The 20,187-nt window shown below is 53.8% G+C and overlaps 1 protein-coding gene across 1 annotated transcript; it reads right to left on the bottom strand.

Annotated features, from left to right (window-relative positions):
• Positions 364-19,343, bottom strand: LHX2 (LIM homeobox 2). Its single transcript, NM_001314295.1, has 5 exons — positions 19,224-19,343; positions 17,507-17,709; positions 16,190-16,593; positions 10,278-10,483; positions 364-651 (listed from the first exon to the last, which is right to left on the bottom strand). Exons 1-5 carry the CDS (start codon positions 19,341-19,343, stop codon positions 364-366), a joined length of 1,221 nt encoding a protein of 406 aa, NP_001301224.1.

The following is a 20,187-nucleotide window of genomic DNA, read 5'->3' as shown; positions in this document are numbered from 1 at the left end:
CATCCAAAGTATGGAGATAAAACAGTATTCCTAAGGCACGTGGCAGTCTTTGAAAATACAGAAGCTCTAGCCAACTTAAATTATTTGTTGTTTTTCCTCGCTCAGTCCACAAAACTGTACAGTGACACAAATGTTGTGTTGCAGATAGATCTTCCAAGTAATTCCAGTCCACAGAGCTGTGTCAGCCGGGGGTGGGGGGCGCAATTATTTTCTTCCTCAGTTTCCAGGCGAGATCCTAAAATGTGGTTAGTTAGTTGCTCAAAGCCTCTATTTTAAAATACACTTGGAATTCAACTAAAGATAATTTCTTTTTTAAAGAAATTGTGGGGTGGGGGCAGAGGTGGGGTGCGGGGCCGAGAGTCATTAGAAAAGGTTGGTAAGAGTCGTTTGCGAGGGGCTGTGAGGCTCGTGGCCCTCCAGGTTGCCAGGCACAGAAGTTAAGACGGACGTCACAGTCGGCAGGGTGGGGCTAGTCAAGTCTGTGAGGGTGGTGGGCGTGCTGGAGGGGCTGAGCGAGGCGTTGGACAGCTCCGAGGCCGGCCCCGACGGAGTCCCTGTTTGCAGCGCCGCCTCCGTCGACTTGTCCACGCCCGTGTTTTCCTGCCGTAAGAGGTTGCGCCTGAACTTGGCCCGGGCGTTCTGAAACCAGACCTGCGTAGGGGAGAGGGAAGGGTTGGTCAGAGGAAGGCGGGGCGGGCAGGACCAGGAGACGAGCAGAGCATCGCCCTGACTGTTTAAGCCCAGAGATGCTAATGGGGGTTCTACCAGAATAGGGGTGGGGGTGAGGATTTATTTAAAAGTCTGGCTAAGGACTTCTCTGGGGGTATCAGCCTTCCAATGCAGGGGACACACGTTTGATCCCTGGTTGGGGAGTCAGGGTCCCTTATACCTTGGGACATTAACTGACCCCCCCCCCTTCCCCGAAGTGCTGCAACTAAGACACAACATAGCCAAATAAATTTAAAAAAAAAAATTTTTTTTTAAAGGTCTGGCTGGCAATACTTTGTTCTTAATACAATAAAAGCATCCTTTCCTCAAACTGCCTGTAATGGGGGTCTCCCCTTCTGTTAGAAGATTCCAGAGCTCAGCCCCACTCTCCAATATCGTAGCCACTAGCCACGTGTGGCCACCCAGCACTTGAAACGAGCCTAGCCCCTAAACAGCTGGTCTGTAGCTGAGACCCATGTATCAGAATAGTAGAACCATATCAGAAGGAGGTAGAATATCTCAATGGTCACTTTTATTTTCATGAATATATTTTCTATTGGACAAATTGGGCCAAACAAGATATAGCCTTACAATTAATTTTACAAGTTTCTTTTTGTTTTAACGAAGGTACTGGGAAATTTTCCATGTAAAATTATGTATGTGGCTCAGGTTGCATTTCTCTTCTGTTCTGGAAGATTCGCACAAACCAAATTTCCATCATTTTTCACCATGGTTGAGAGATTTTTCTCAGCAGTCGATTTTAAGCAGGCAAAAGATCCCACAAGTCCTTGCTGGTACCAATTTTCAAGTTTTTCATGGTAAGTCTGGGAAATACCAGAATGGGTGTAAAGAACACACAGGACTCAAGTCAGTAAACAATACTGCTCCTAATCCCCGCCACCATCACTCAGAGAAGGCACCCTGGACCACTGGGTTTCAGGTCTCCGGGCAGAGTGGGAACAACTGCCAGATTAAAGATCCCCCTCTCCCAACCTGCCCTCGTCCCAGCGTCCTTCATGGGGGAGGAGAGAGCAGCTACTGAGCTTGGTATGAAAAGAATGCCCGAGAGAGAATATGGGTTTGCTTTCATTTTTCCCTAGGCGCAGACACAGGCACACGTCCACGCCCACGCCATTGCACATGAGCCTGTACACACGAAGCATCAAAACTTGTCCACAAAGCAGCACCCCCCCACCAGCAAACTGCACAGAGAGATCCCACTGTACCCTCAGGTCCTCAAAATGCTTTGGGAGAAGCCTAGATTCTCTAGGGGGGTGGGAGGTCCTAGCTTGCAAAGAAAAAAAGGCCAAAGGGCTGGGCGCCTTCACTTCCCTTTGCGTGAGGAAAACACTCGCCAGAAACCTCCGCATAAAACAAAGGGGCTTAGGGAATTTTACAGATTCTGGGGTGTCCAGCTGCATATTTCCAGATGTGCCTGCATTTGCCTGTCTTCCCTGTGTCTCAGACAGGGATGGGAAGGGCCAACTCCTGGCCCCACCCTACCCTGGGGTCCACCCCAGAGAGGGGGGCCTGTAGCCTCCAACCCGTCTTTTTGGTGGCCTGATACCACTTGGGCTCAATTTAAAAGCACAGCCTCAAGAATCCTGGGGTAAGGAGAGAGATGGCCACTGTGAAGTTGGGAAACAAAGCTCTCTCCCATGCATGCTGGCTCTTTCCAGGAAGAAAGCACATTTTCCCCTGGCCTTCTGCCCAAAGCAAGCCCATCACCTCTTCTGGGGGCTCACAAATAAGGACAGTGCTTCTAAGACCAGCCTCCAGAAGCACTGCTTGGGGTGGGGGCTTCTTCCCTGCTCCCACCCACAGAAATCTGCAGAGGTGAGACTATGTGTCTGTCTGGGCCAGAGAATGACCAACAGAGAAAATGATGGAGGAAGTCCCCAGACACCCTCAGAGAGAGACGACGACGCCCCAAAACTGTCATTGCAGACGGGGGAGACAAAGAAGGCTGGAGCCTTGATGCTCTTGCCATCATCCTATCCTAAGAGTGTGTGGCCCCGTGAGTGCCCTGTGAGTCTGACTCTCCAAGCAGTAGCAGGAGCAGGAAGCCCGGTGGGGGGGTGGGGGTGGGGGCAGTGCATCGCCCATTGGTCTGGGGCTCCAAGCCCTTGGGAAGGGCTGGAACCAGTTAGTTGCTGGCTGTTTGCTATTGCTCCCGCGTTGCCCCTAACAGTGGTTTGTAAACAATGACACCATCTTTCACAACGGCCTTCTCTGCTTTACTGGATCTGAGGCACTGGGAATCTGGCGGATGAAAGTCAACAACTCAAGCAAAAGCCAGTTGCCGTGGGGGTTTATGTGGAGTTTGTTTCTCACCCTAAGTCAGGCGTCACCAGAATTCTCCGGGGTATTTTTTTTTTAATCCCCTCCTAAGAGGATATTAGAACAGGGACCCTGTCTAAGCCATCTTCATGTCCCTGGGGCTATCACACAGGGATTGGCAAAGATGAAGAGTCAAGTCACATGCACTGAGTTAATAGCAATACTAACAGATAACATTTACAGACCTCTTTGTGCCAGGCACCAGTCCCTCCTCTAACATGCACCATCACAGCTTATCTCCATGACAGGCCAAGTAGGGGGCTACTGTCATTATCCCCATTTTATAGACTGAAAACCAGAGAGGAGGCTCAGAGAGGCAGTCACTTGCCCAAGGTCACACGAAGGCCAAGCGGAGGTTAGGATTCAGGATGATCTGCCATTAAAAAGTCCATACTCTCCCTGCCAGATGATCCTGAGTGAGTCAGCACGTGAGTGAATAAATGAGTGAGTGAGTGAGTGAATAAACAGAAGCAACTGTAATGGAGTGGAAAGCGCGCAGGTTGTAGCTTCATAACTCCAGCTGTGCTTCTGCCACTGACCAACCAAGTGACCTGTCCAAGTCTCCTACCTCGGGGTCTGCCTCAGTTTCCCTGTCTATACAGGAAGGGGGCTGGTCCGCACTACACCATCCCTATGGCCTCTTGGGGGTGCTAACAGGCTGCGACTCCAGGGCAATCACAACAAGGAATATGACCTGCTCTACCCACTCAGCCCTCCCTCTTCATCTCCTGGGGCGGGGGCAGGGTGCCTCAGTCGGTGCATAAGTCCGAGGTGAATGAGGTAGCCCACATGGCTGCATACCCCCTCCTCAGATACCCACTGGCCCTGCAGGCTGCGCTTTGCCTCACAAATGCCCTTCTTCAGGATTCTTTCATCAAGGAGGCCAGGAGGGCCAGTGGGAAACCTTCTTTGCCCCACAAATCCCCTTCAGAACCACCACTAAGGAAACCAGCAGGAAGACCAAAGCTTCAAGCCCCGAAATGTCCACTGGCATTTTTTCATGACATGAAAACTAATGGCTGCACCCAAAGCATCTGACCAAAGATGGGACAAGTGGAAGTCTCCTCTGTCCATGGAATTCTCCAGGCAAGAATACTGGAGCAGGTAGCCATGCCCTCCTCCAGGGGATCTTCCCAAACCAGGGATTGAACCCAGGTCTCCTGCACTACAGGCAGATTCTTTACCATCTGAGCCACCAGGAAAGGGATGAATGTTACGTGAGGGAAAAAAAAGAATAATGAATCATATCCTCTGGTATCATAACTTCATAAAGCAAATAACAACGACCAGTATTATCCACTCACAAGGCAATGGCCAAGCAATGTTCTAAGCATTTCAAACATGTGAACTCCAGTTAGTGCCATATAAGGTTGACACTAATATTATGGTCAGGCGAGGAGAATGAGGCCCACAGTCCAGCCAAAGAGGCAGAGCTGAGAGGTGAGTCCCTGCAGGCTGGGCCCACACCCCCATCCACTACTTGGCCTCCAAACTGTATACCTGGACTATTGGTTTCTTGTGTCCTCATAAGGGTAATCTTCCCCTCTATTTTTCTTACCTTCCTGTATGGTGGGGCTATTTATAAACTTTAAAGAAAGTTTTCTTGAAAGAACAAAAAATGTGAGCAGTGGACTGGACATCATGACCCCTTGATTCCAGCTCCAGGGCTACAACTACTTTGCTGTGGGGCCTTGGACAAGTCCCTCTACATCTATGGGTTTCAGTTTCCTTTCTTCTAAAATGGGAGATTTGGACCAAATCATCTATAAAATTCCCTCCAACTTCAGCTGTCCGTTACCAGATCAAACACTCCCTATAGTCCTGCACAAACGACGGGCAGAACAATGTTCACTCTCCCCATTTTACAGGTGGGGAAGCTGAGGCTCGATGAACTGAAGTCCTAGTTTAAACCTCACCTTCTCAGTAAAGCCACTCCTGACTACCACCCTCCCCAGGCCAGGGCCTCACATTTATGCTCTCATTGCACCCCTGTATTTTTCCATCCTAGCACTTCTTCTATTTTATTTTTGTCAAGAGTTAAATAAGAGCTCTGTGGCCAAAAACATTTAGGAAATGTTGGATTAGACAGCGCTAAATCTCCTCAAGAGTTCTCAATACGTGTACTAGTGCCAATGTCCTCTGATCACCAAGAGAAGAACACAGTCAGTCTGTAGCCTACTGCAAACTTATTTGGTCCTGGAATCACTTAAAAGATATTTAAACTATGAGATATTTCAAATATATGGAAAAATATAGAGCTCAATCCTATCACCATTTTAATTATTTATACACTACCTTGCTGGACATTGTCTCCCCTCTGGACCATACAGTTCCAGCCAGGCCTGTTCACCGCTGGAGTCACCGCTGAATACTCAGTACCTCATGCCCCACCCAGAAGATGGCAGCTCCGTGTACGTGTTGAAGTGAGTGAACAGAGGAAAGCTTGTATCCTCGAGTCTTGAGCTCTCACATAGGTTAGTGATGACTAATGTCATCTGAAGAATGTTTTTAAACTGTTGATGGTTAAAATGTATTTTCCTTCAAAGTCACACCCGGAACCCCTAGGGAGACCCTCACCCATCCAAATCCATCAGCTCACCAGCCCCTTCCCCAAGTCTACGGCACCTTAATATTCTGTCTTCCTGACACCTCTCCAGGAGAAAAGAGAGGCAACACGGAGGTGCATGGATGTGCTGAGGAGTGGTCTCCAAGAATTTGTAAAGCTTAACGTCTTAATGGACCTCTGTCCAAGGGGCCATTCAGTCTCCCAGTCACTTTGCTGACTGGTGACAAGTATTAAGGCTGTCCTGCTGTTGGTAGTGACAATTCTGAGCACATTTTATGCCCCTAGGGCTTTACAACAGAATTCCCACTTGCCTACCAAGACGGGGCATCCACGTCTTCCCTAGTCTCCCTTCTGCACTGCTGCATTTGGCGCTGCCCTAATAGCTTAGACAGTAAAGCATCCGCCTGCAATTCAGAAGATCCAGGTTCAATCCCTGGGTGGGGAAGATCCCCTGGAGGAGGAAATGGCAACCTGCTCAGTATTCTTGCCCGGAGAATTCCATGGACAGAGGAGCCTGGCGGGCGACAGTCCATGGGGTTGAAAAAAGTTGGACACGACTGAGTGACTAACACACACACACTGCTGCATTCAGCAGCTAGATTCAAGGGGAGGAGGCGCTGAGAATCTCAATCCCTATACTATGCTATATTGGAAAAGCTCTGGAATCAGACCAATCCTGGTTTGACTCCTCTCATCATTTATTAGCTGTGAGACTCAGTGCAAGGATTTTAGCCTCTCTGAACCTCAGTTGTCTCATCTGCAAAATGAAGATCATTAAACTTTTAAATGTGTGCAAAAGGGAATGGTAGCCTGAACCATGCTAGGTAAATGTGTATGAAATGTAGTATGTATTGAGTCCCTGATATGTACTTTATAAATTACCCATCATGTCATCTTATTTACTCCTTGCAACCACCTAGTGAAGCATTGTTATCATCCTCATTTTATAGCTGAAGCTCAGAAAGGTTAAGTCACTTGCTCATAACCATTCAGGGAGTCAGTGGGAGGACTGAGTCTGGACATCATATCAGCTTCAAATTCTGGCAGGGATACTGCACCCCAGGCCCACCATGTTGATGGTGCTTATGTATTACAGATTCAGTAACAGCCCAGAACCCCACCCTACATCATCTACTTCTGGGAACACAGCCTCAACCTCAACCTGCCCCACCATGCAGACCACAACCTGCAGGGGGCACCCAAGGCCTAGCACCATTAAGCTGGTGTAGCCAGTGATGAGAAACCATTTCATGGGCACCTACTTTGTAGCAGCAGGCACCATGCTGGAGCCTTCCCATTCATTGCCTCAATTCTCAGGAATTCTCAAGGGGTGAACTATTATTATCTCCACTTCAAAGACAAGGATTCGGGGTCTGAGAGGAGACGTTAAAGTGTCCAAATCACATTGCTGCTATGTCAGAAAGGTGTTACCTTTCAAAGCCCCACGGGCTGCTTCGCCCCAAACTGCCCGCAGCTGGCCCATCAGTAGTCAGAACACCTGGGAGAACCCACCCTGCCAATACTGGTTCCTATATCCTCAAGTAAATCACTTCATCTCACTAGTTAAGCTTCTCATCTGCAAAATGAGCAGGAAAATATTAAGGTAAGGGAGATAGATGACTGACTGGAAAGATAATGCTTCGCAAAGTGCTGCGTAATCATGACCCGCTGTGCCAGCAGGGAATATTAAGGATTTGTACAGGAGATTGGGAGAAAGGGGAGGAGGGAGAACAGTGGTCCAATGTGCCCTTCAGGTACAACTGTCCTCACCCCAACGACGTTTAGGCTCTAAATGATACTCAGAGGCAGTCTCTGCTGGACTGGCTTAGAGGAGGAGCAATGCCCATTGATCAGATGGGCCTGGATTTGGATCCAGCTCTGCTACTTATCAGCAAAGTGTGACCTCGGGCAAGTGAAAATCATTTGGGCCTCAGTGTTCTCATCTGTACAGGGAAGGAGAAGGGATCATGATGCCTGATAGAGAGGACTTGATGAGTAAATGTATGTCACAAGCCTTTTAACACATAGTAGACACAGGAGACCACTCAAGCATATACTGATTAGTAGACATACCATAACTGTCAGTGGTTCTCTCTCTCTCTGTCAACTAGCCCCATGTCCCGGCTCTTACAAGTCCCCACGTGGAGAGGGCATGCAGGTGCTAACAGCCCTGGCTCAGGATTCTAGGGGAGGAGGAGCAAGCCTAGACCCAGGTCACCGAGGTGAACCTTTCCTCACACACGGGGTAGGTAACTGGTCTCTCCCCTGGTCTTCCACAGAATCCCTCCCCTCCCAGTTGATCACACTGTGGGGAAACTAGTCATGGGTCAGTCTTGACACCTAACAGCTGAAATTTGTCAGGGCCAGGGCTGTGGCTCATCCATCTCTGGGTCCCCAGCACCTGATGTCAATAGGTATTTGGTCAGATGAAAGGTAATTATGCTGGAAATGGCAACGCACTCCTAAATCAAGCCACCTGCCTTACCAAGGCTGAAAGAGACTGGCTCCTCACTCCACATTCAGACCCAACTACAGGTGCTTACTCTTTATTTCATTTAATCTGGATTAAGTGTGGAGATGTGTGTGCCCTAATGGTGCCCATTTTACAGATAAGAGAGCTATGGCTCAGAGAGAGTAGTTCATCCAAGACACACATCCAGTTGAGTATAGGGACAGAAGGGAATCAGCTCTGCCTGTAAAGTCCCTGTTCCTGCCCCTGCCTGCTCCAAGGGCTTGATTCAGGTATCCTTTCCATGGAAAGGTGAGATTCACCAATTCACCATAAGGGCATCTTAGAAAGAAACGACTACTAACCAGAGAGAAGGTGGCGGCTGCAGATCCAGTCCAAATTTCCCCCAGGGCTGAGGAACAGAGGGGGCGCCAAGGAGGGTCCTCTGATCTAACCCCCAAAAGGAAAAGTCCGAGGGAAATGGACCAGCAGGACCCGAGATCCCAACGAGCGGGGACGCGGCAGGGTCCCCGCCTCTTCTCGAGCCCCGGCCAGAGAAACCCTTGGGCAACGCGGACCCAAACGCAACCGCAGGGCTAGCAGAGCTCTGGGGGCGGGGGAGAGGGGCGGGCCTAAGAGGCGCAACGGCGTCCCATTGGCGGGCCCTCAGTTCCCTCCGCTACGTCACCGAACCGGCGAGACCAAGCTGCCCCAGACCCCACTCCCGGTGCGCCGCGCTGGGCGCCCGGAGTCCACGGTCTCCGGAGACTTGCGGATCCTCACCCGCGCCACAATCCCATCCTGCCACCTCTGTCACCCCCAAAATGTTTTTTTTTTTTAAGTCCTAACAGACTCGCGGGAAAACTTAGGGTGGCTTCACAGCCTTCAGGGTCATCATCAACCCTCCCCTACCGGTGTTGCCACCCACCCCCGGGCCCTCAGTCCTCAGAGACTTGGGGGCTGGAAGTTGGGTCAGACTGGCCTGCACTCAAATCCCAGCACCACCCCTATTATGAGACCACAGACAGATCACTTCTTCTCTCGATTTTCTTACCTCAAAACGTGCGTTGTTATCCCTACAATCACATGGTCTGAGGAATAAACTGGTTAAACTGGCTATAAAGGGAGATATTCTCCCACCTTATTATACAGATGGAGAAACTGAAGTCCAGCCACCAGAATAATCGTTTATACTATTTAATATGTTAACTGATGAATCTAGTTAATGTTACTCTCACCCACCATCCACTGAGTGGTAAAGTGCCAGCTACTGGGATAGGCACTTACATTATCTCAATAGCTCCTGTAATGTAGGTAATTTTTGTGCCCATTTCATATATAAAGAAACTGAGGCTCAGAGGGGTTAAGTGATTTAAGGCTGCGGATCACGGAAATGAGTAAGAGGAGGAGCTGAAGATTTAAAAATTGGTGATCCAGGACACTGTCATGAATTTGGGTCACCCTGGACTCCCCAAAGGAGGTTCTTAACATCTTTGAGGGGATGGAGCGACCCTCAGGAAATCTGGTGAAAGCTCTGGATCCTCTCTATCCAGAGAGCACGCTCACATACAAGCGCAAGGCTGCTCAGTTTCAGAGGCACCCATCTACTTCCACCCAGGGGATCTGCCCTAACCCCTCTCCCTTACCAAACCTTGCTTCTGGGTGAGTCTAAGAAACAACAAAGAAACAGAAGGAAAATCCAGAGAGAGACAGAAAGAAAGAGAGAAAGTAGAGAGAGCAAGTGAGGCGCAAGAAGCAGAAGGAGCAAAGGGCTAACAGCAGTTGCCTTGGACAGGCATCTGTTGTATAAGGGGCCAGGGCGGGGAGGGGAGCTGTGGAGTTATCTGAAATGTTTGAACCTTTTACAACATGAACATATTTGTGTGTCACTTAATAGCAACTAAGAATTGCTTACAAAAAAGAAAAGAGACTGTAGACAAAGACGACAGAGGGACACACAGACACAAAACAGAAACACTGAGGAACAAAAACTGGAGGAGAGAGAAGACCTCAGAGTAAGGGCGGGGGGGGGGGGGGGGGTGCTTGAAATACAGCCAGAGATAGACTGAAAAGATGGAGAAAGAGAACAGGGAAAGATAAAGAGATAGGCAGACATAGAACGCAAGGTCCTTTCGCAGCCCACAGCCGCTGTGGGGTTCCACCTCAGGTCCTGACGCCACCGAGGCCCCCACCCTTAGCCCCGGCCCGGCTGACCTGCAGGACCCGCTTGGTGAGGCCTGTCTTTTGCGCGAGCTGCTTCAAGTCCTTGGCGTCGGGGTTGTGGTTAATGGCAAAGTAAGACTTCATGGTCCGAAGCTGGTGGTGCTTGAAGGAGGTGCGCATGCGCTTCGTCTTCTGGCTGCTCGGGTACGGCTGGTCTCGGTCCAGGTGCTCCGCGTCGTTCTCGTTGCAGCTCAGGGCTGGGGAGGGAAGGCAGAGGCCAAAGGTGAACCTCCTGGCTCGGCCCCCCCCCCCATACACTGCCAAGTCCACACCCACCCCACGCTCCGCCAAATGTTTCTAGCCTCAGGACCCCACTGCGGGTGCCGCACCCCGCTGAGATGGAGATATTATCCCATTTTATAGATTTATAGGGGAATTTGAGGTTGAGCCATCAGTCCAGGGTCTCTCAGCTAGGAAATGCTGGATTCAAACCCAGCTCTAGGAAATTCCAAAAAACATTCTGAGCCATCATGTTACAATAAAAATAGTAATGACAACAACTTCTCAATGACATTCAACTCCACAAGATGTGCTAATGGGCTTTACATGCACATTTTCATCCTCAAAACAACCTTTTGAGCCAAGCATTATTTCCTCCCTTTTTACAGATGTTGAAATTGAGGCTCCTAAAGGGAAATCACTTGACCTTGGACACAGCAGGCCCATTATCTTCCTGCTTCTCCCCGAACTCCTAAGGAGAAATGCAGTCTGCAGTCTTCCCTGCCCCTTGCTCCCACACAGTGTCAGGGGCAGGCACCTAGAAGTCATAGACTTCCACTCACGTTCCAAACCCTCCACTCACTTTCATCTCTCCGTTCCCACACCCAAAGTACTACAGGACCCCTTAGCCCTGGGCCGGAAGCGCTGGGCTGGAGGTTGGAAATTGTATTTTGTAGCTTCATCCTCACCACTCCTGTGAGGCAGCCACTTCTCAGTTTTACAAACGAGATGAATGAGGCAGATAGGTAGAGAGGTTAAGCGACCTTTGGAAATTTCGAGGAGTGGCACGTACTTAGCCAGTAAGGGAAGGAAGTTGGAGGAAGAAAAGAACATGTATTCCACACCCAGGGTATGCCTTTGGCCCTATATACACGAGGTGGGGGGGGTGGGGGTAGGGGGGAGGGCTTCACTACTGCTCCAACAGTTGACTATTGCTATTCACCCCATTTTAAAGATGAGGAAACTAACACAAATGGAAATGAAGCCACACCATTGGTTAAGGCTGAGCCTAGATTCAACACTGCAGTTCTTGCCTCCTTGCTGTTTCTTTCCCCTACACCACAAAGGCTGGCAAAGATGAAGCATGACTCTTTGGGGAGCGTGTCCCTATCCAGAAGGGGCCCAGCTGGGGCTGCCAATGCCTGGAAGGCACTGGGGGTGGGGGATAGGGATGGAAACCTCGGGCCTCAGAAAGTTGCTTAGCAACCTGGTGGCTGATGGGGACATGCAGGACCCCTCTCCAAGATCCCCTCAATACATCCTGAGCCATCCCACATATAAGATCTTAGTTTGGGGAATGCCTCATAGGAGATTAACTCAGTCCCCCCTAAAGTGGGCAGCTGGGAATATATCTCCTGTTTCATCACATGCCCATAATAGAGCTGCAGATTTAGCAAATAAAAATACAGGTTGTCTAGTTAAATTTGAATCGCACATAAACAATGAACAATTTCTTAGAATATCTGAAATATTGCATGGGACATATCTGTACTGAAAATTAATCTGTCATTTGCCAAAAACTCAAATATTGCACTGTATACACTTATACTAAAAAAAAATCATTCATTGAATTAAAATTCAAATGTTGTGTGGGATACACTTACACTAAAAAAATGTATTTTTCCTTTATTTAAAAATGCTGTAAGAGATACACTTACACTAAAAAAAAAAAATTATTTGTTGCTTACCCAAAATTAAAATTTAACTGGGAGTCCTGCATTTTATCTGGCAATACTACCTCAGAAGCACTCCTGCTCCCCTGGTGGCCTACTCCTCCCCTGCCCAACTGAGGAGTAATGCCTTGCAGAAAAAGTGTGCAAGATGCAGGTCTTATCCCTAACCTTGAAGTTGTCAGCAAGGGGCTACACTTCCTAAAGGCCCCTTCCCACAGGCAACCAGGCACCCAAGTTCTCCAGCTGGGCTTTACTCTCACTGAGGGCACCCAGAGTAAAGAATGGGGATCCAGCAATTTAAAGGGGATCAGAGAATGACTCCAAATGGGATCCATGGAAACTGCCCTGCCCCCTGCTGTGGGGAGAGACCCACTTCTTGCCCCTAGTCCCCAGCTCCACAGGGGGTAGGGGGGATGGGGGGGTAGGGCAGGCCTCCCCACAGGGGATCTCTGGGCCCATTCCTCCGCCCAGCCCCTGCCTGGGCCTTGCTGCTGTTAATGAGCTCCATGGGGACCCTGGCGCCCCACGCACCCAAGGGACGTGCCCTGAGCTCGGCCTAGATGGTGGGGGGGGGGGGATGGTGGTTGGGGGAGGGAGAAGGAAAGGGCAGAGAAAGGAGAAAAAGAGACAGACGTAGAAAAAAGAGAATGGAGAGAAAAGGAGAGATGGGGGCGGGGGGGGGGATGGGGGAAGATGGACAGAGCCAGGAAAAAAGAGGAGAGGGAGAGAAAAAGAAAGCAGTGGATATGGAAGAACCAGAGAAAGACAGCTACAAAGACAGAAAAAAATCAGGAGAGATAGAGAGAGAGCCAGAGGGGTCACCAAGGCCCAGAAATAGTAGGGATGCAGTGTGGTGAAGGGTCCAGGTTAAGGAACTGAGTCCCGGTCTGGGGCAGGCCGGGTCCCTTTGGCGTGGCTTTTTCAAAGCCGTTACAGGCTGGGTAGGGATGAAAAGGGGAAGGAGGAAAAAGGAGGGGAGGGCAGAAAAGAATTCGGCCCAAGGTAGGGAGGCCCAGGCAGGCCAGCAGCAGGGGCAGGGGACTGCACTAGGGGCAAAGGAGCGGCTGTTGGGCCCAGATTCGGTTGCTGCCCCAGGTTCCCTCACTCTGGCCCCCAGCTTCCCGGCCCGGTGGAGATTCCCCAGGATCGGATCGGGGAGGAGCAAGGGGACGAGGGGAGGGGGAGAACCAAGCTTTCTCTCTCTCTCTTTTTTTTTTTCCTCTCAATTAGGCCGATTCAATGGAGCTAAAGAGCTCGTAAAATCATGAATAATTTACTCGTGATCTGTTATTAACCCATCGGGTTTCGAGCTCTTGTCGCTGGGACTGAACCTGTAATCAAATCTGACTTCGCCTCATTTTACTAAAGACGAGATTGTAGGTTCAATTGTCTAAATAATGGATTGGAATCAAATCAGTAATTACGCCGCCAGGCGCGCGCGCGCGCACACACACACACACACACACACACACACACACAAACACACAACGCTGGGGCTGGGGGAGAACTGGGCATCCGGCCGGTCCGCGCGGGACTCTCGTGGCCGCGGCGCCCAAACTCGGATGCAAAGCGCAGAGTCCGGGGCCCCTGACCAGCTCCGGCCGCCTTGCCGCGCCTGGGGCCGGGGTGGGGTAGGTTTCAGTTCCGCCTCCGGGACCTGAGCTAAGATCTCGGATCAGAGGGGCTGCCAGAAGAGGGGCTGCCAGAAGAGGGCCAGCCGCGGCGGCCACCGCCCCGGAAGGACTTTCCGACCCTGCGGGCCCCGCCGTTCTAACTGTCCTTCCCTAAGCGAGGGCCGGGCGCATCGACGGCGCCCCCTCCCACTCTGCCCGAGCTCACTGCCCGGTAGTAAGGTGCCGCTGCTCCTCCACCGACTGTCCCCCACAGAGATGAGCTTTCCAGGGGGTTCATGCGGCTGGGCCCCTGGGTGTAGAACACTCACACCAACAAGCTCGAGTCCTCACAATCGGAATCACGCGCGCGCGCGCACACACACACTTGCCCGGACATACCACCGAAATCACAGGCTCCACAGGGCCCTCTTTCCAGTCCCAACAACCCGCGGCCCACACTGTGGCCCTTTCTCTTCAACGGGAGCAGGGAGAGGAGAGGGAGGCCTGGTCGGGGAGGCGCCCCCATTTCTCAATCTAGTCGGGGGAGCCCGGAATAAGCAATCTGCACAGCCACCGGCAGCGCGCCTTGCTCGGGTTCCACCAGCTTAGAAAGCCCCAGCCAAGGCCAGAGACACAAACACCGGAATGGAGAAAGAGACAGGAACTGAGAAACTTGGAGACACATGCAGAGAGAGAAAGGGGGGCCTAGAGACCCGAAAGGAGAAAAAAGGAGACAGGGACCAAAGAGAAAAGAAGGAGAAGGCATGTGTGGGGCACACTTGCAGAGGTGCCAGCTTCTCTGAGACTCAGCCTCCAGCCACATCTTGCTCTGAGTTGCGCGGCCTCCTCAGGGAAGGTGGAGGAGCAGCAAAAAGCACAAATAAATCACTGTACCGTCTACCTTTCCATTGCAAACCTGTCTGCCCAGGGAAAACATAGTCCCGCTCCCCACCCATCAGGAGCCCTGTGGCCCAGCCCGCCTGCTGCTTTCTACTAGAGGCCAACAGCACTTGATAAATAGACCTGCTTTGTTTTGGAGAACCAGATCTGGACTCAGGATAGTCTGTTCAGGGTTGAGGGTGACCGAGGGATGCAAGTTTTAGAAAGCCGCATCTCTTACAGAGCTTTCAACAAATCTTAAATCTGCCTTGCAGACCTCGCTGCAGCCACCTCACCATTTACCAGACTGGGGGCTGTATTTTCGTCCCAGCTCCGCACACCAAGACAAGCCCCATGATCACCCAACAAACAACTTCGTTGGAGCGAACAGAGGACCCCCACCCACCTATCATTCTCCACCCCCTGCCCATGCCAGCTCAGATTTTTAAGGATGAAAATAATCCTGACTTCTTCCCCACCACAGCCCTCTCCGCACAGTTCAGGGGTTTGGTTTTGTTTCCACTTGCGCATTAGACTAAGGGGAAAAGGAGGAAGAAAACAAAGTCTCTGAATCCGATTCTGTCGCAAACGAAAGAAAGAAAGTAATTGCAAATAAACTCTATCAAGTTCAGAAGCCCAGGGAGTCATAAACCTTCCCGGCCGTGCAGACTTCGGGCAGATGTTGACGGGCCTCAGAACCGCCGCAGCTGCCCCGAGCAAGGAGGGACGTGGGAGGGGGCAGAGCCTCTCCCGGAACGACCCAGGGTTCAAAGACGCCGGAAATGCGAAACAAGTCCTCCACCCCAACCCGGCGCAAAGCCAGGCCTTCCTGGTCTCATCCTGGGGCGCCGGCTTTGGAGGGTCGCAGCTCTTATCTAGGCGCCCCGCTGTCACCCGGAACTCGGAAGAACAACGGGGGGGCGGGGAGGGCGACGGAGACCTGGTGGAGCAGGAGGATCGGGCAGGACACTACAACTCGCTTTCGCTCAAGAGGCTCCTGGGCCCAAGTTTCCCGAGCCTGCCGCCCACAGCACACTTTACACGACCTGGCCGCAAGCCAGGCCAAGCTCGGTGGCCCCGGGCCACCGCCAGTCCTTTCTCTTGGGACCCCCGCCGCACAGCCTCGCTCATCCATCGCCCCAGATCCTCTCCCTCAGCCACACCAACCTACAGCCTGTGTGGTGTCGGCTCTGCCATGCTTTCTCGATACTTGGACTTTCTGCTCAGCCAAGTGGGTAAAAGGCCCAAGACAAAAACCCTCTAAAAGATTTCTCGGCTTCGAGGTACTGCACCGGGAGCATCCAGACCACTCCAGCCGAGGGCGCACAGGCTGGAGCGCAGGGAGCTAATGGCGCTTCTGCCAGGTCATCTGGTGGGCCTGGGGAAGCCAAAGCCCAGAGTGCCCAGAGTGACAGAAGCAAACGTGTACAGCACACTGAAATTCACTTTGCTCTCAGCCTCGGACTCCGTGCACCTTCCCTCAACCCGTCGGGGCGCGCTCGCGGCTCCTCGCACTCACCAGCGTTGTAGGCGGCCAGATCCGCCCCAGGCCCGGGGCTCTTGCGCTTCCTCGGCCGCCCCTTCTGCACCGTGCCCACGCCATTGTAGTAGGGAAGACCCAGAGGGTTGGCCCCGGCTGCACCCAGCCCGGCGCTCTTGGCCGCTGCGGCTGCCGCAGCTGCAGCCGCCACGTCGGCGTGGTTGAAGTGCGCGGGGTACTCGCCCTGCAGCAGCGCCTCGAAGTGCAAGCGGCAGTAGACCAGGCTGTCCTTCATGCCGAAGTGGTCACCCGTGGTCAGCATCTTGTTGCACGTGGTACACGTGAAGCAGTTGAGGTGATAAACCAAGTCCCGAGCTCGCATCACCATCTCCGAGGCCGAGATGCCCAAGTGGCAGCGGGCGCAGCGCTGCACAGAGAACCGCCTGTAGGGACCATCGAGGGAGGGACTGTGGGGACACACGGTTGGGTACCCCCCATATCCCTCCTCCAGATACCGCTGCTACCGCTGGCGGAAATCCACTCAAGATTGGCAACCGGGTCTTAACGTGCAGGATGCCGCAAGAGGGAACTAGATTTTGGCCCAGATCTGGTCCTACCTTGAAACATAGTTTCCCTTAACCATTTCCGTGTCTACAAAGGCTTTACTTTACCCAGAGTCTGAGCAAGCCCTAGGAAAGCTTTGCTGGGGAGTAAGGGAAACTTCCCATTAATCCCTTCCTCAGTCTCTACTCCTGCCCTCCACACCAGTGCCTGGGCATCCTACAGACCTTTGTAATTCCTAGGAAAGGGAGACAGGGAGAAAAAGACAGGGGCAGGGGAAGGGGAGGTGGGGTTGAAATAAGCAGACCTAACCCTAAACCAGGAGAAGAGAACCAAGGAGCCTGGAGCCTGCCTGTTAGTGATTCCGGTTCTTCAATCCTGACCAGCTTTCACTCCCATCTCCAGGAAAGACCCGGAAATGCACCCAATCTGATCCCCAGCTCTCTCTCCAACTTTGTTCCACACCAGTCCAGACTGCCTGGGTCTGGGGGTGCCTGTTTCAGTTCCCCCCAGTTGACCCAAGAAACTTCAAAGGGAGAAGGGTTCTCAACTCAAGCTTAGTTTTGGTCTAAGCTAAAAAGAGGGCAGCTTCTGCTTTTCTCTGGGTCTCCACCGACACTTCACAGATCTTTCCAAGAGTTCTCTCAGATTTGTTGCTTAAAAAGGATGTCAGTCAATTTGTACTGGCTTGGAGAAGGGGTGAAACTACGTAGGGAACCCTCCCTTGGGACAAGACTGGATCTGAGACCAGGGGTCCTGGCTGCCCCGGGAGGTGGGTCCCGAGCTGGGGGCTACCTGTAGTAGTCTTCCTTGCAGTAGATGCTTCCATCCTTGCTGAAGCAGGTGAGCTCCGACTCCAGGTTGAGCTTGCACTCGCAGCACTTGAGGCAGCGCATGTGCCACTGCTTGTCCACCGCCAGCAGGTAGTAGCGGTCGGAGATCTTGCCCCCGCAGCCGGCGCACAGCGCAGCGCGGTCACTGCTGATGGACGGCATGGTCTGCGGAGGGAGGGAGGCGCGAGACCGCAGCGCCTGCGTCAGCCTGCGACCCCACCGCCGCCGCGCCGCGGGGAAACAGGCACGCACCCGCGCTCCCTCGGTGGCTCCAGCTAGCCCTAAACGCAGCGGGGTGGCTGCCAGGATGTGTGGTGGGCTTCCTCCACGCCAAAAGGCCCATATCCAAGGCGCTCAGAACCCAGGTCCGCCCATGCAGCCCAAGTCGGTCGCAGGCCCGGGACCGGCTGCTGGCCTGGATAGACCTTCCTCCCTACTTTCCTCCCTTCCTGTCCCCTCTGCTCTTTTGCCGAAGGGCTCTAGCTTCGTTGAGGGACTGGGGGCAGTCGTGGCTACTTCAGCCAAGCCCTCCAAAGCTGTCCCCAAACTGTTTCTTAAAGGAGCCACTCTGCTGGGCCCCAAGAAAAGGGATAAGATGACCATTATAAAAGTCACCCTCCACCCAGACTCCTCTCCAGAGACTAGGTCGAGTTCTTGGCCCCTAACCCCAGTGATCTCTGAATTCTTAAGCCAGAGGCTAAGGCCAGGGCAAATAGCGCGCGGCTACCTCCTCGGCCACATTGGCTGGGGCCCTCCTAGGTCCTGAGAGAGGGTGAGTGGGGTGCACGGGCACCCTCAAAGTCTCTCAACGCAGGACAGGCCCAATCCAAATCCTCTCCTAACCAAACTGACAGGCTGAGTGGGTACAGCTCCGGAAGAAGAGCTTGGAAACAGAGGCACTGGGGCTGCTGTTCTCGCTTTCCAAGCAGAGACGCTTCGCTGCTGCTCCCTACCTCCTTGGCCTCTAAAGGTCACTGCGGGGCCTGGCTTGGGCAGTGTCTGTTTTTCTGGCCCCCAGGGAGGTCGGAGGCAAGGAATTGGCTATTTGGGGCTGGGCTGGTGGAGCCAGGTGTGGAGATTCGAATGGACTCTCTTTCCACAAGAACCAGGCCAGAGCCTGAACGGCCAGCCCTAACCGGGCCGAGAGAGGCCAGCCAGGAGGCCCGAGATGCGAACAACGAAGAGCGCTGGCCTGGAAGACTTCGACCTCTGAAATTGCGCTGGGATGGGAACCCCGATTGCCAGGAGGCGGAGAGTAGCTCCAGTCGGCTGGAGACCCCGGTGCTGCCGGGTTGGTTCGTCCTTCCCCGCACCGAAGGCGGCCAGAGCCGAGGGCTGGAGGAGAGCAAAGGGTTGGCGACCAAAGAGCCCCTTGGAGTGAGAAGAGAGCCACTGGGCCGCGGGTAGGACTTCGCTCCCACTTCGGGAGAAATGCTCTCTTTCACCTTTAGGGTCTGAAATTTCGGTCTCAACCTTGTTTCCCTCCTCCGCCCCAGCAGCGGGGTTTCCCGTGAGCCGGGAGCTCCGGGCCTTGCATCCTGTTCGCAGATCCCCAGCGTCCAGTCCCGCGCGGCACGAAGGACACTCCCCAAAGTGCCCCCAAACTTAGGAGAGCAAAGGCGCAGACCGATCCGGCCGCGTCCCAGCTTCTGGCCCGGACCCCGCAGCCGTGCGCCTACCGTCTCCGTGTCGCCGCGGTCGATGGCGGAGCTGATGGCGGGAGCCTCGCTCTTGGCCCTGCGGTCCATCTCGTCGATGACCCCGTGCACCTCGGGGCCCGACAGGCTGTGGAACAGCATCTCGGCGGGACCGGCGGGGCCGGGGGCGCGGCTCCTCCGCGGGAGGGCTTGCCCCCCGCCTCAGCTGCCTGGCGCTCCCCGCGCTAACGGGCCCGGTGCATCGCCACCGCGGCCCCGGCCCCGCCCGAGCTCGGCTGTGCCCCCAGGCCGGGCTCTGGGCCCCGGGCGCCCGAGGGCCAGGACGCCTCCCGCCGAGGAGCGGGGGCAGCTACATCGCGGGGCGCCTGGGCGGCGGCGCCAAAGCCAGGGTCACAAGGGCACGGGGCGGGTGGGGGAGGAGGTGGGGTGCGGGAGGGGGCAGGAGACCAGGGCAGAGGTCGGCCCCCGCCGCGGGCGCTTTCACGCCGCGGGCATCGCCCGCCCGGCTTCGGCGCCCCGGGCGCAAAGCAGGAGCGCAAACTCTGCCCGAGGCGGCGACGGCTGCGGTCGGGGCTCACTGGGGAGCGACTAGGTGCCCGCGGCGGCCCAGCTGCCTGGACCTCTCCCCTCCCCGGGGTGTGCCCCCAGCCCAAGGCGACCCGCTTAGGCGCTGGGTCGGCTATGGGAGTAGGGGTTTCTCCGGAGCCAGCGAGCCGAGCGGAGACACCAGGAGAATTGAAGAGGAGGAGGAGGAAGAGGAGGAGGCGGAGGTGGAGGAGGAGGAGAAAAAGGAGGAGGAGCAGAGTGGGAGGAGGAGCCGCCGGCCGCGGGCCCCGCCGCGCGCAACGCTCTCCAAGAGCGCGCCGAGCCCAGCCCCGGCTCTGCAGTCCGCGCCAGCCAAGCGTCCGCGCCTTTTCTACAGCCGCGCCTGACATCACGTCCTGCCGCCGCGCCATTGGCCGCCCGGCACCCCCGGCCCCGGCAG

Source organism: Capra hircus, chromosome 11 (genome assembly GCF_001704415.2).
Source record: "Capra hircus breed San Clemente chromosome 11, ASM170441v1, whole genome shotgun sequence".
NCBI lineage: Eukaryota > Metazoa > Chordata > Mammalia > Artiodactyla > Bovidae > Capra > Capra hircus.
This window is presented reverse-complemented; position numbering and strand designations above follow the sequence as displayed.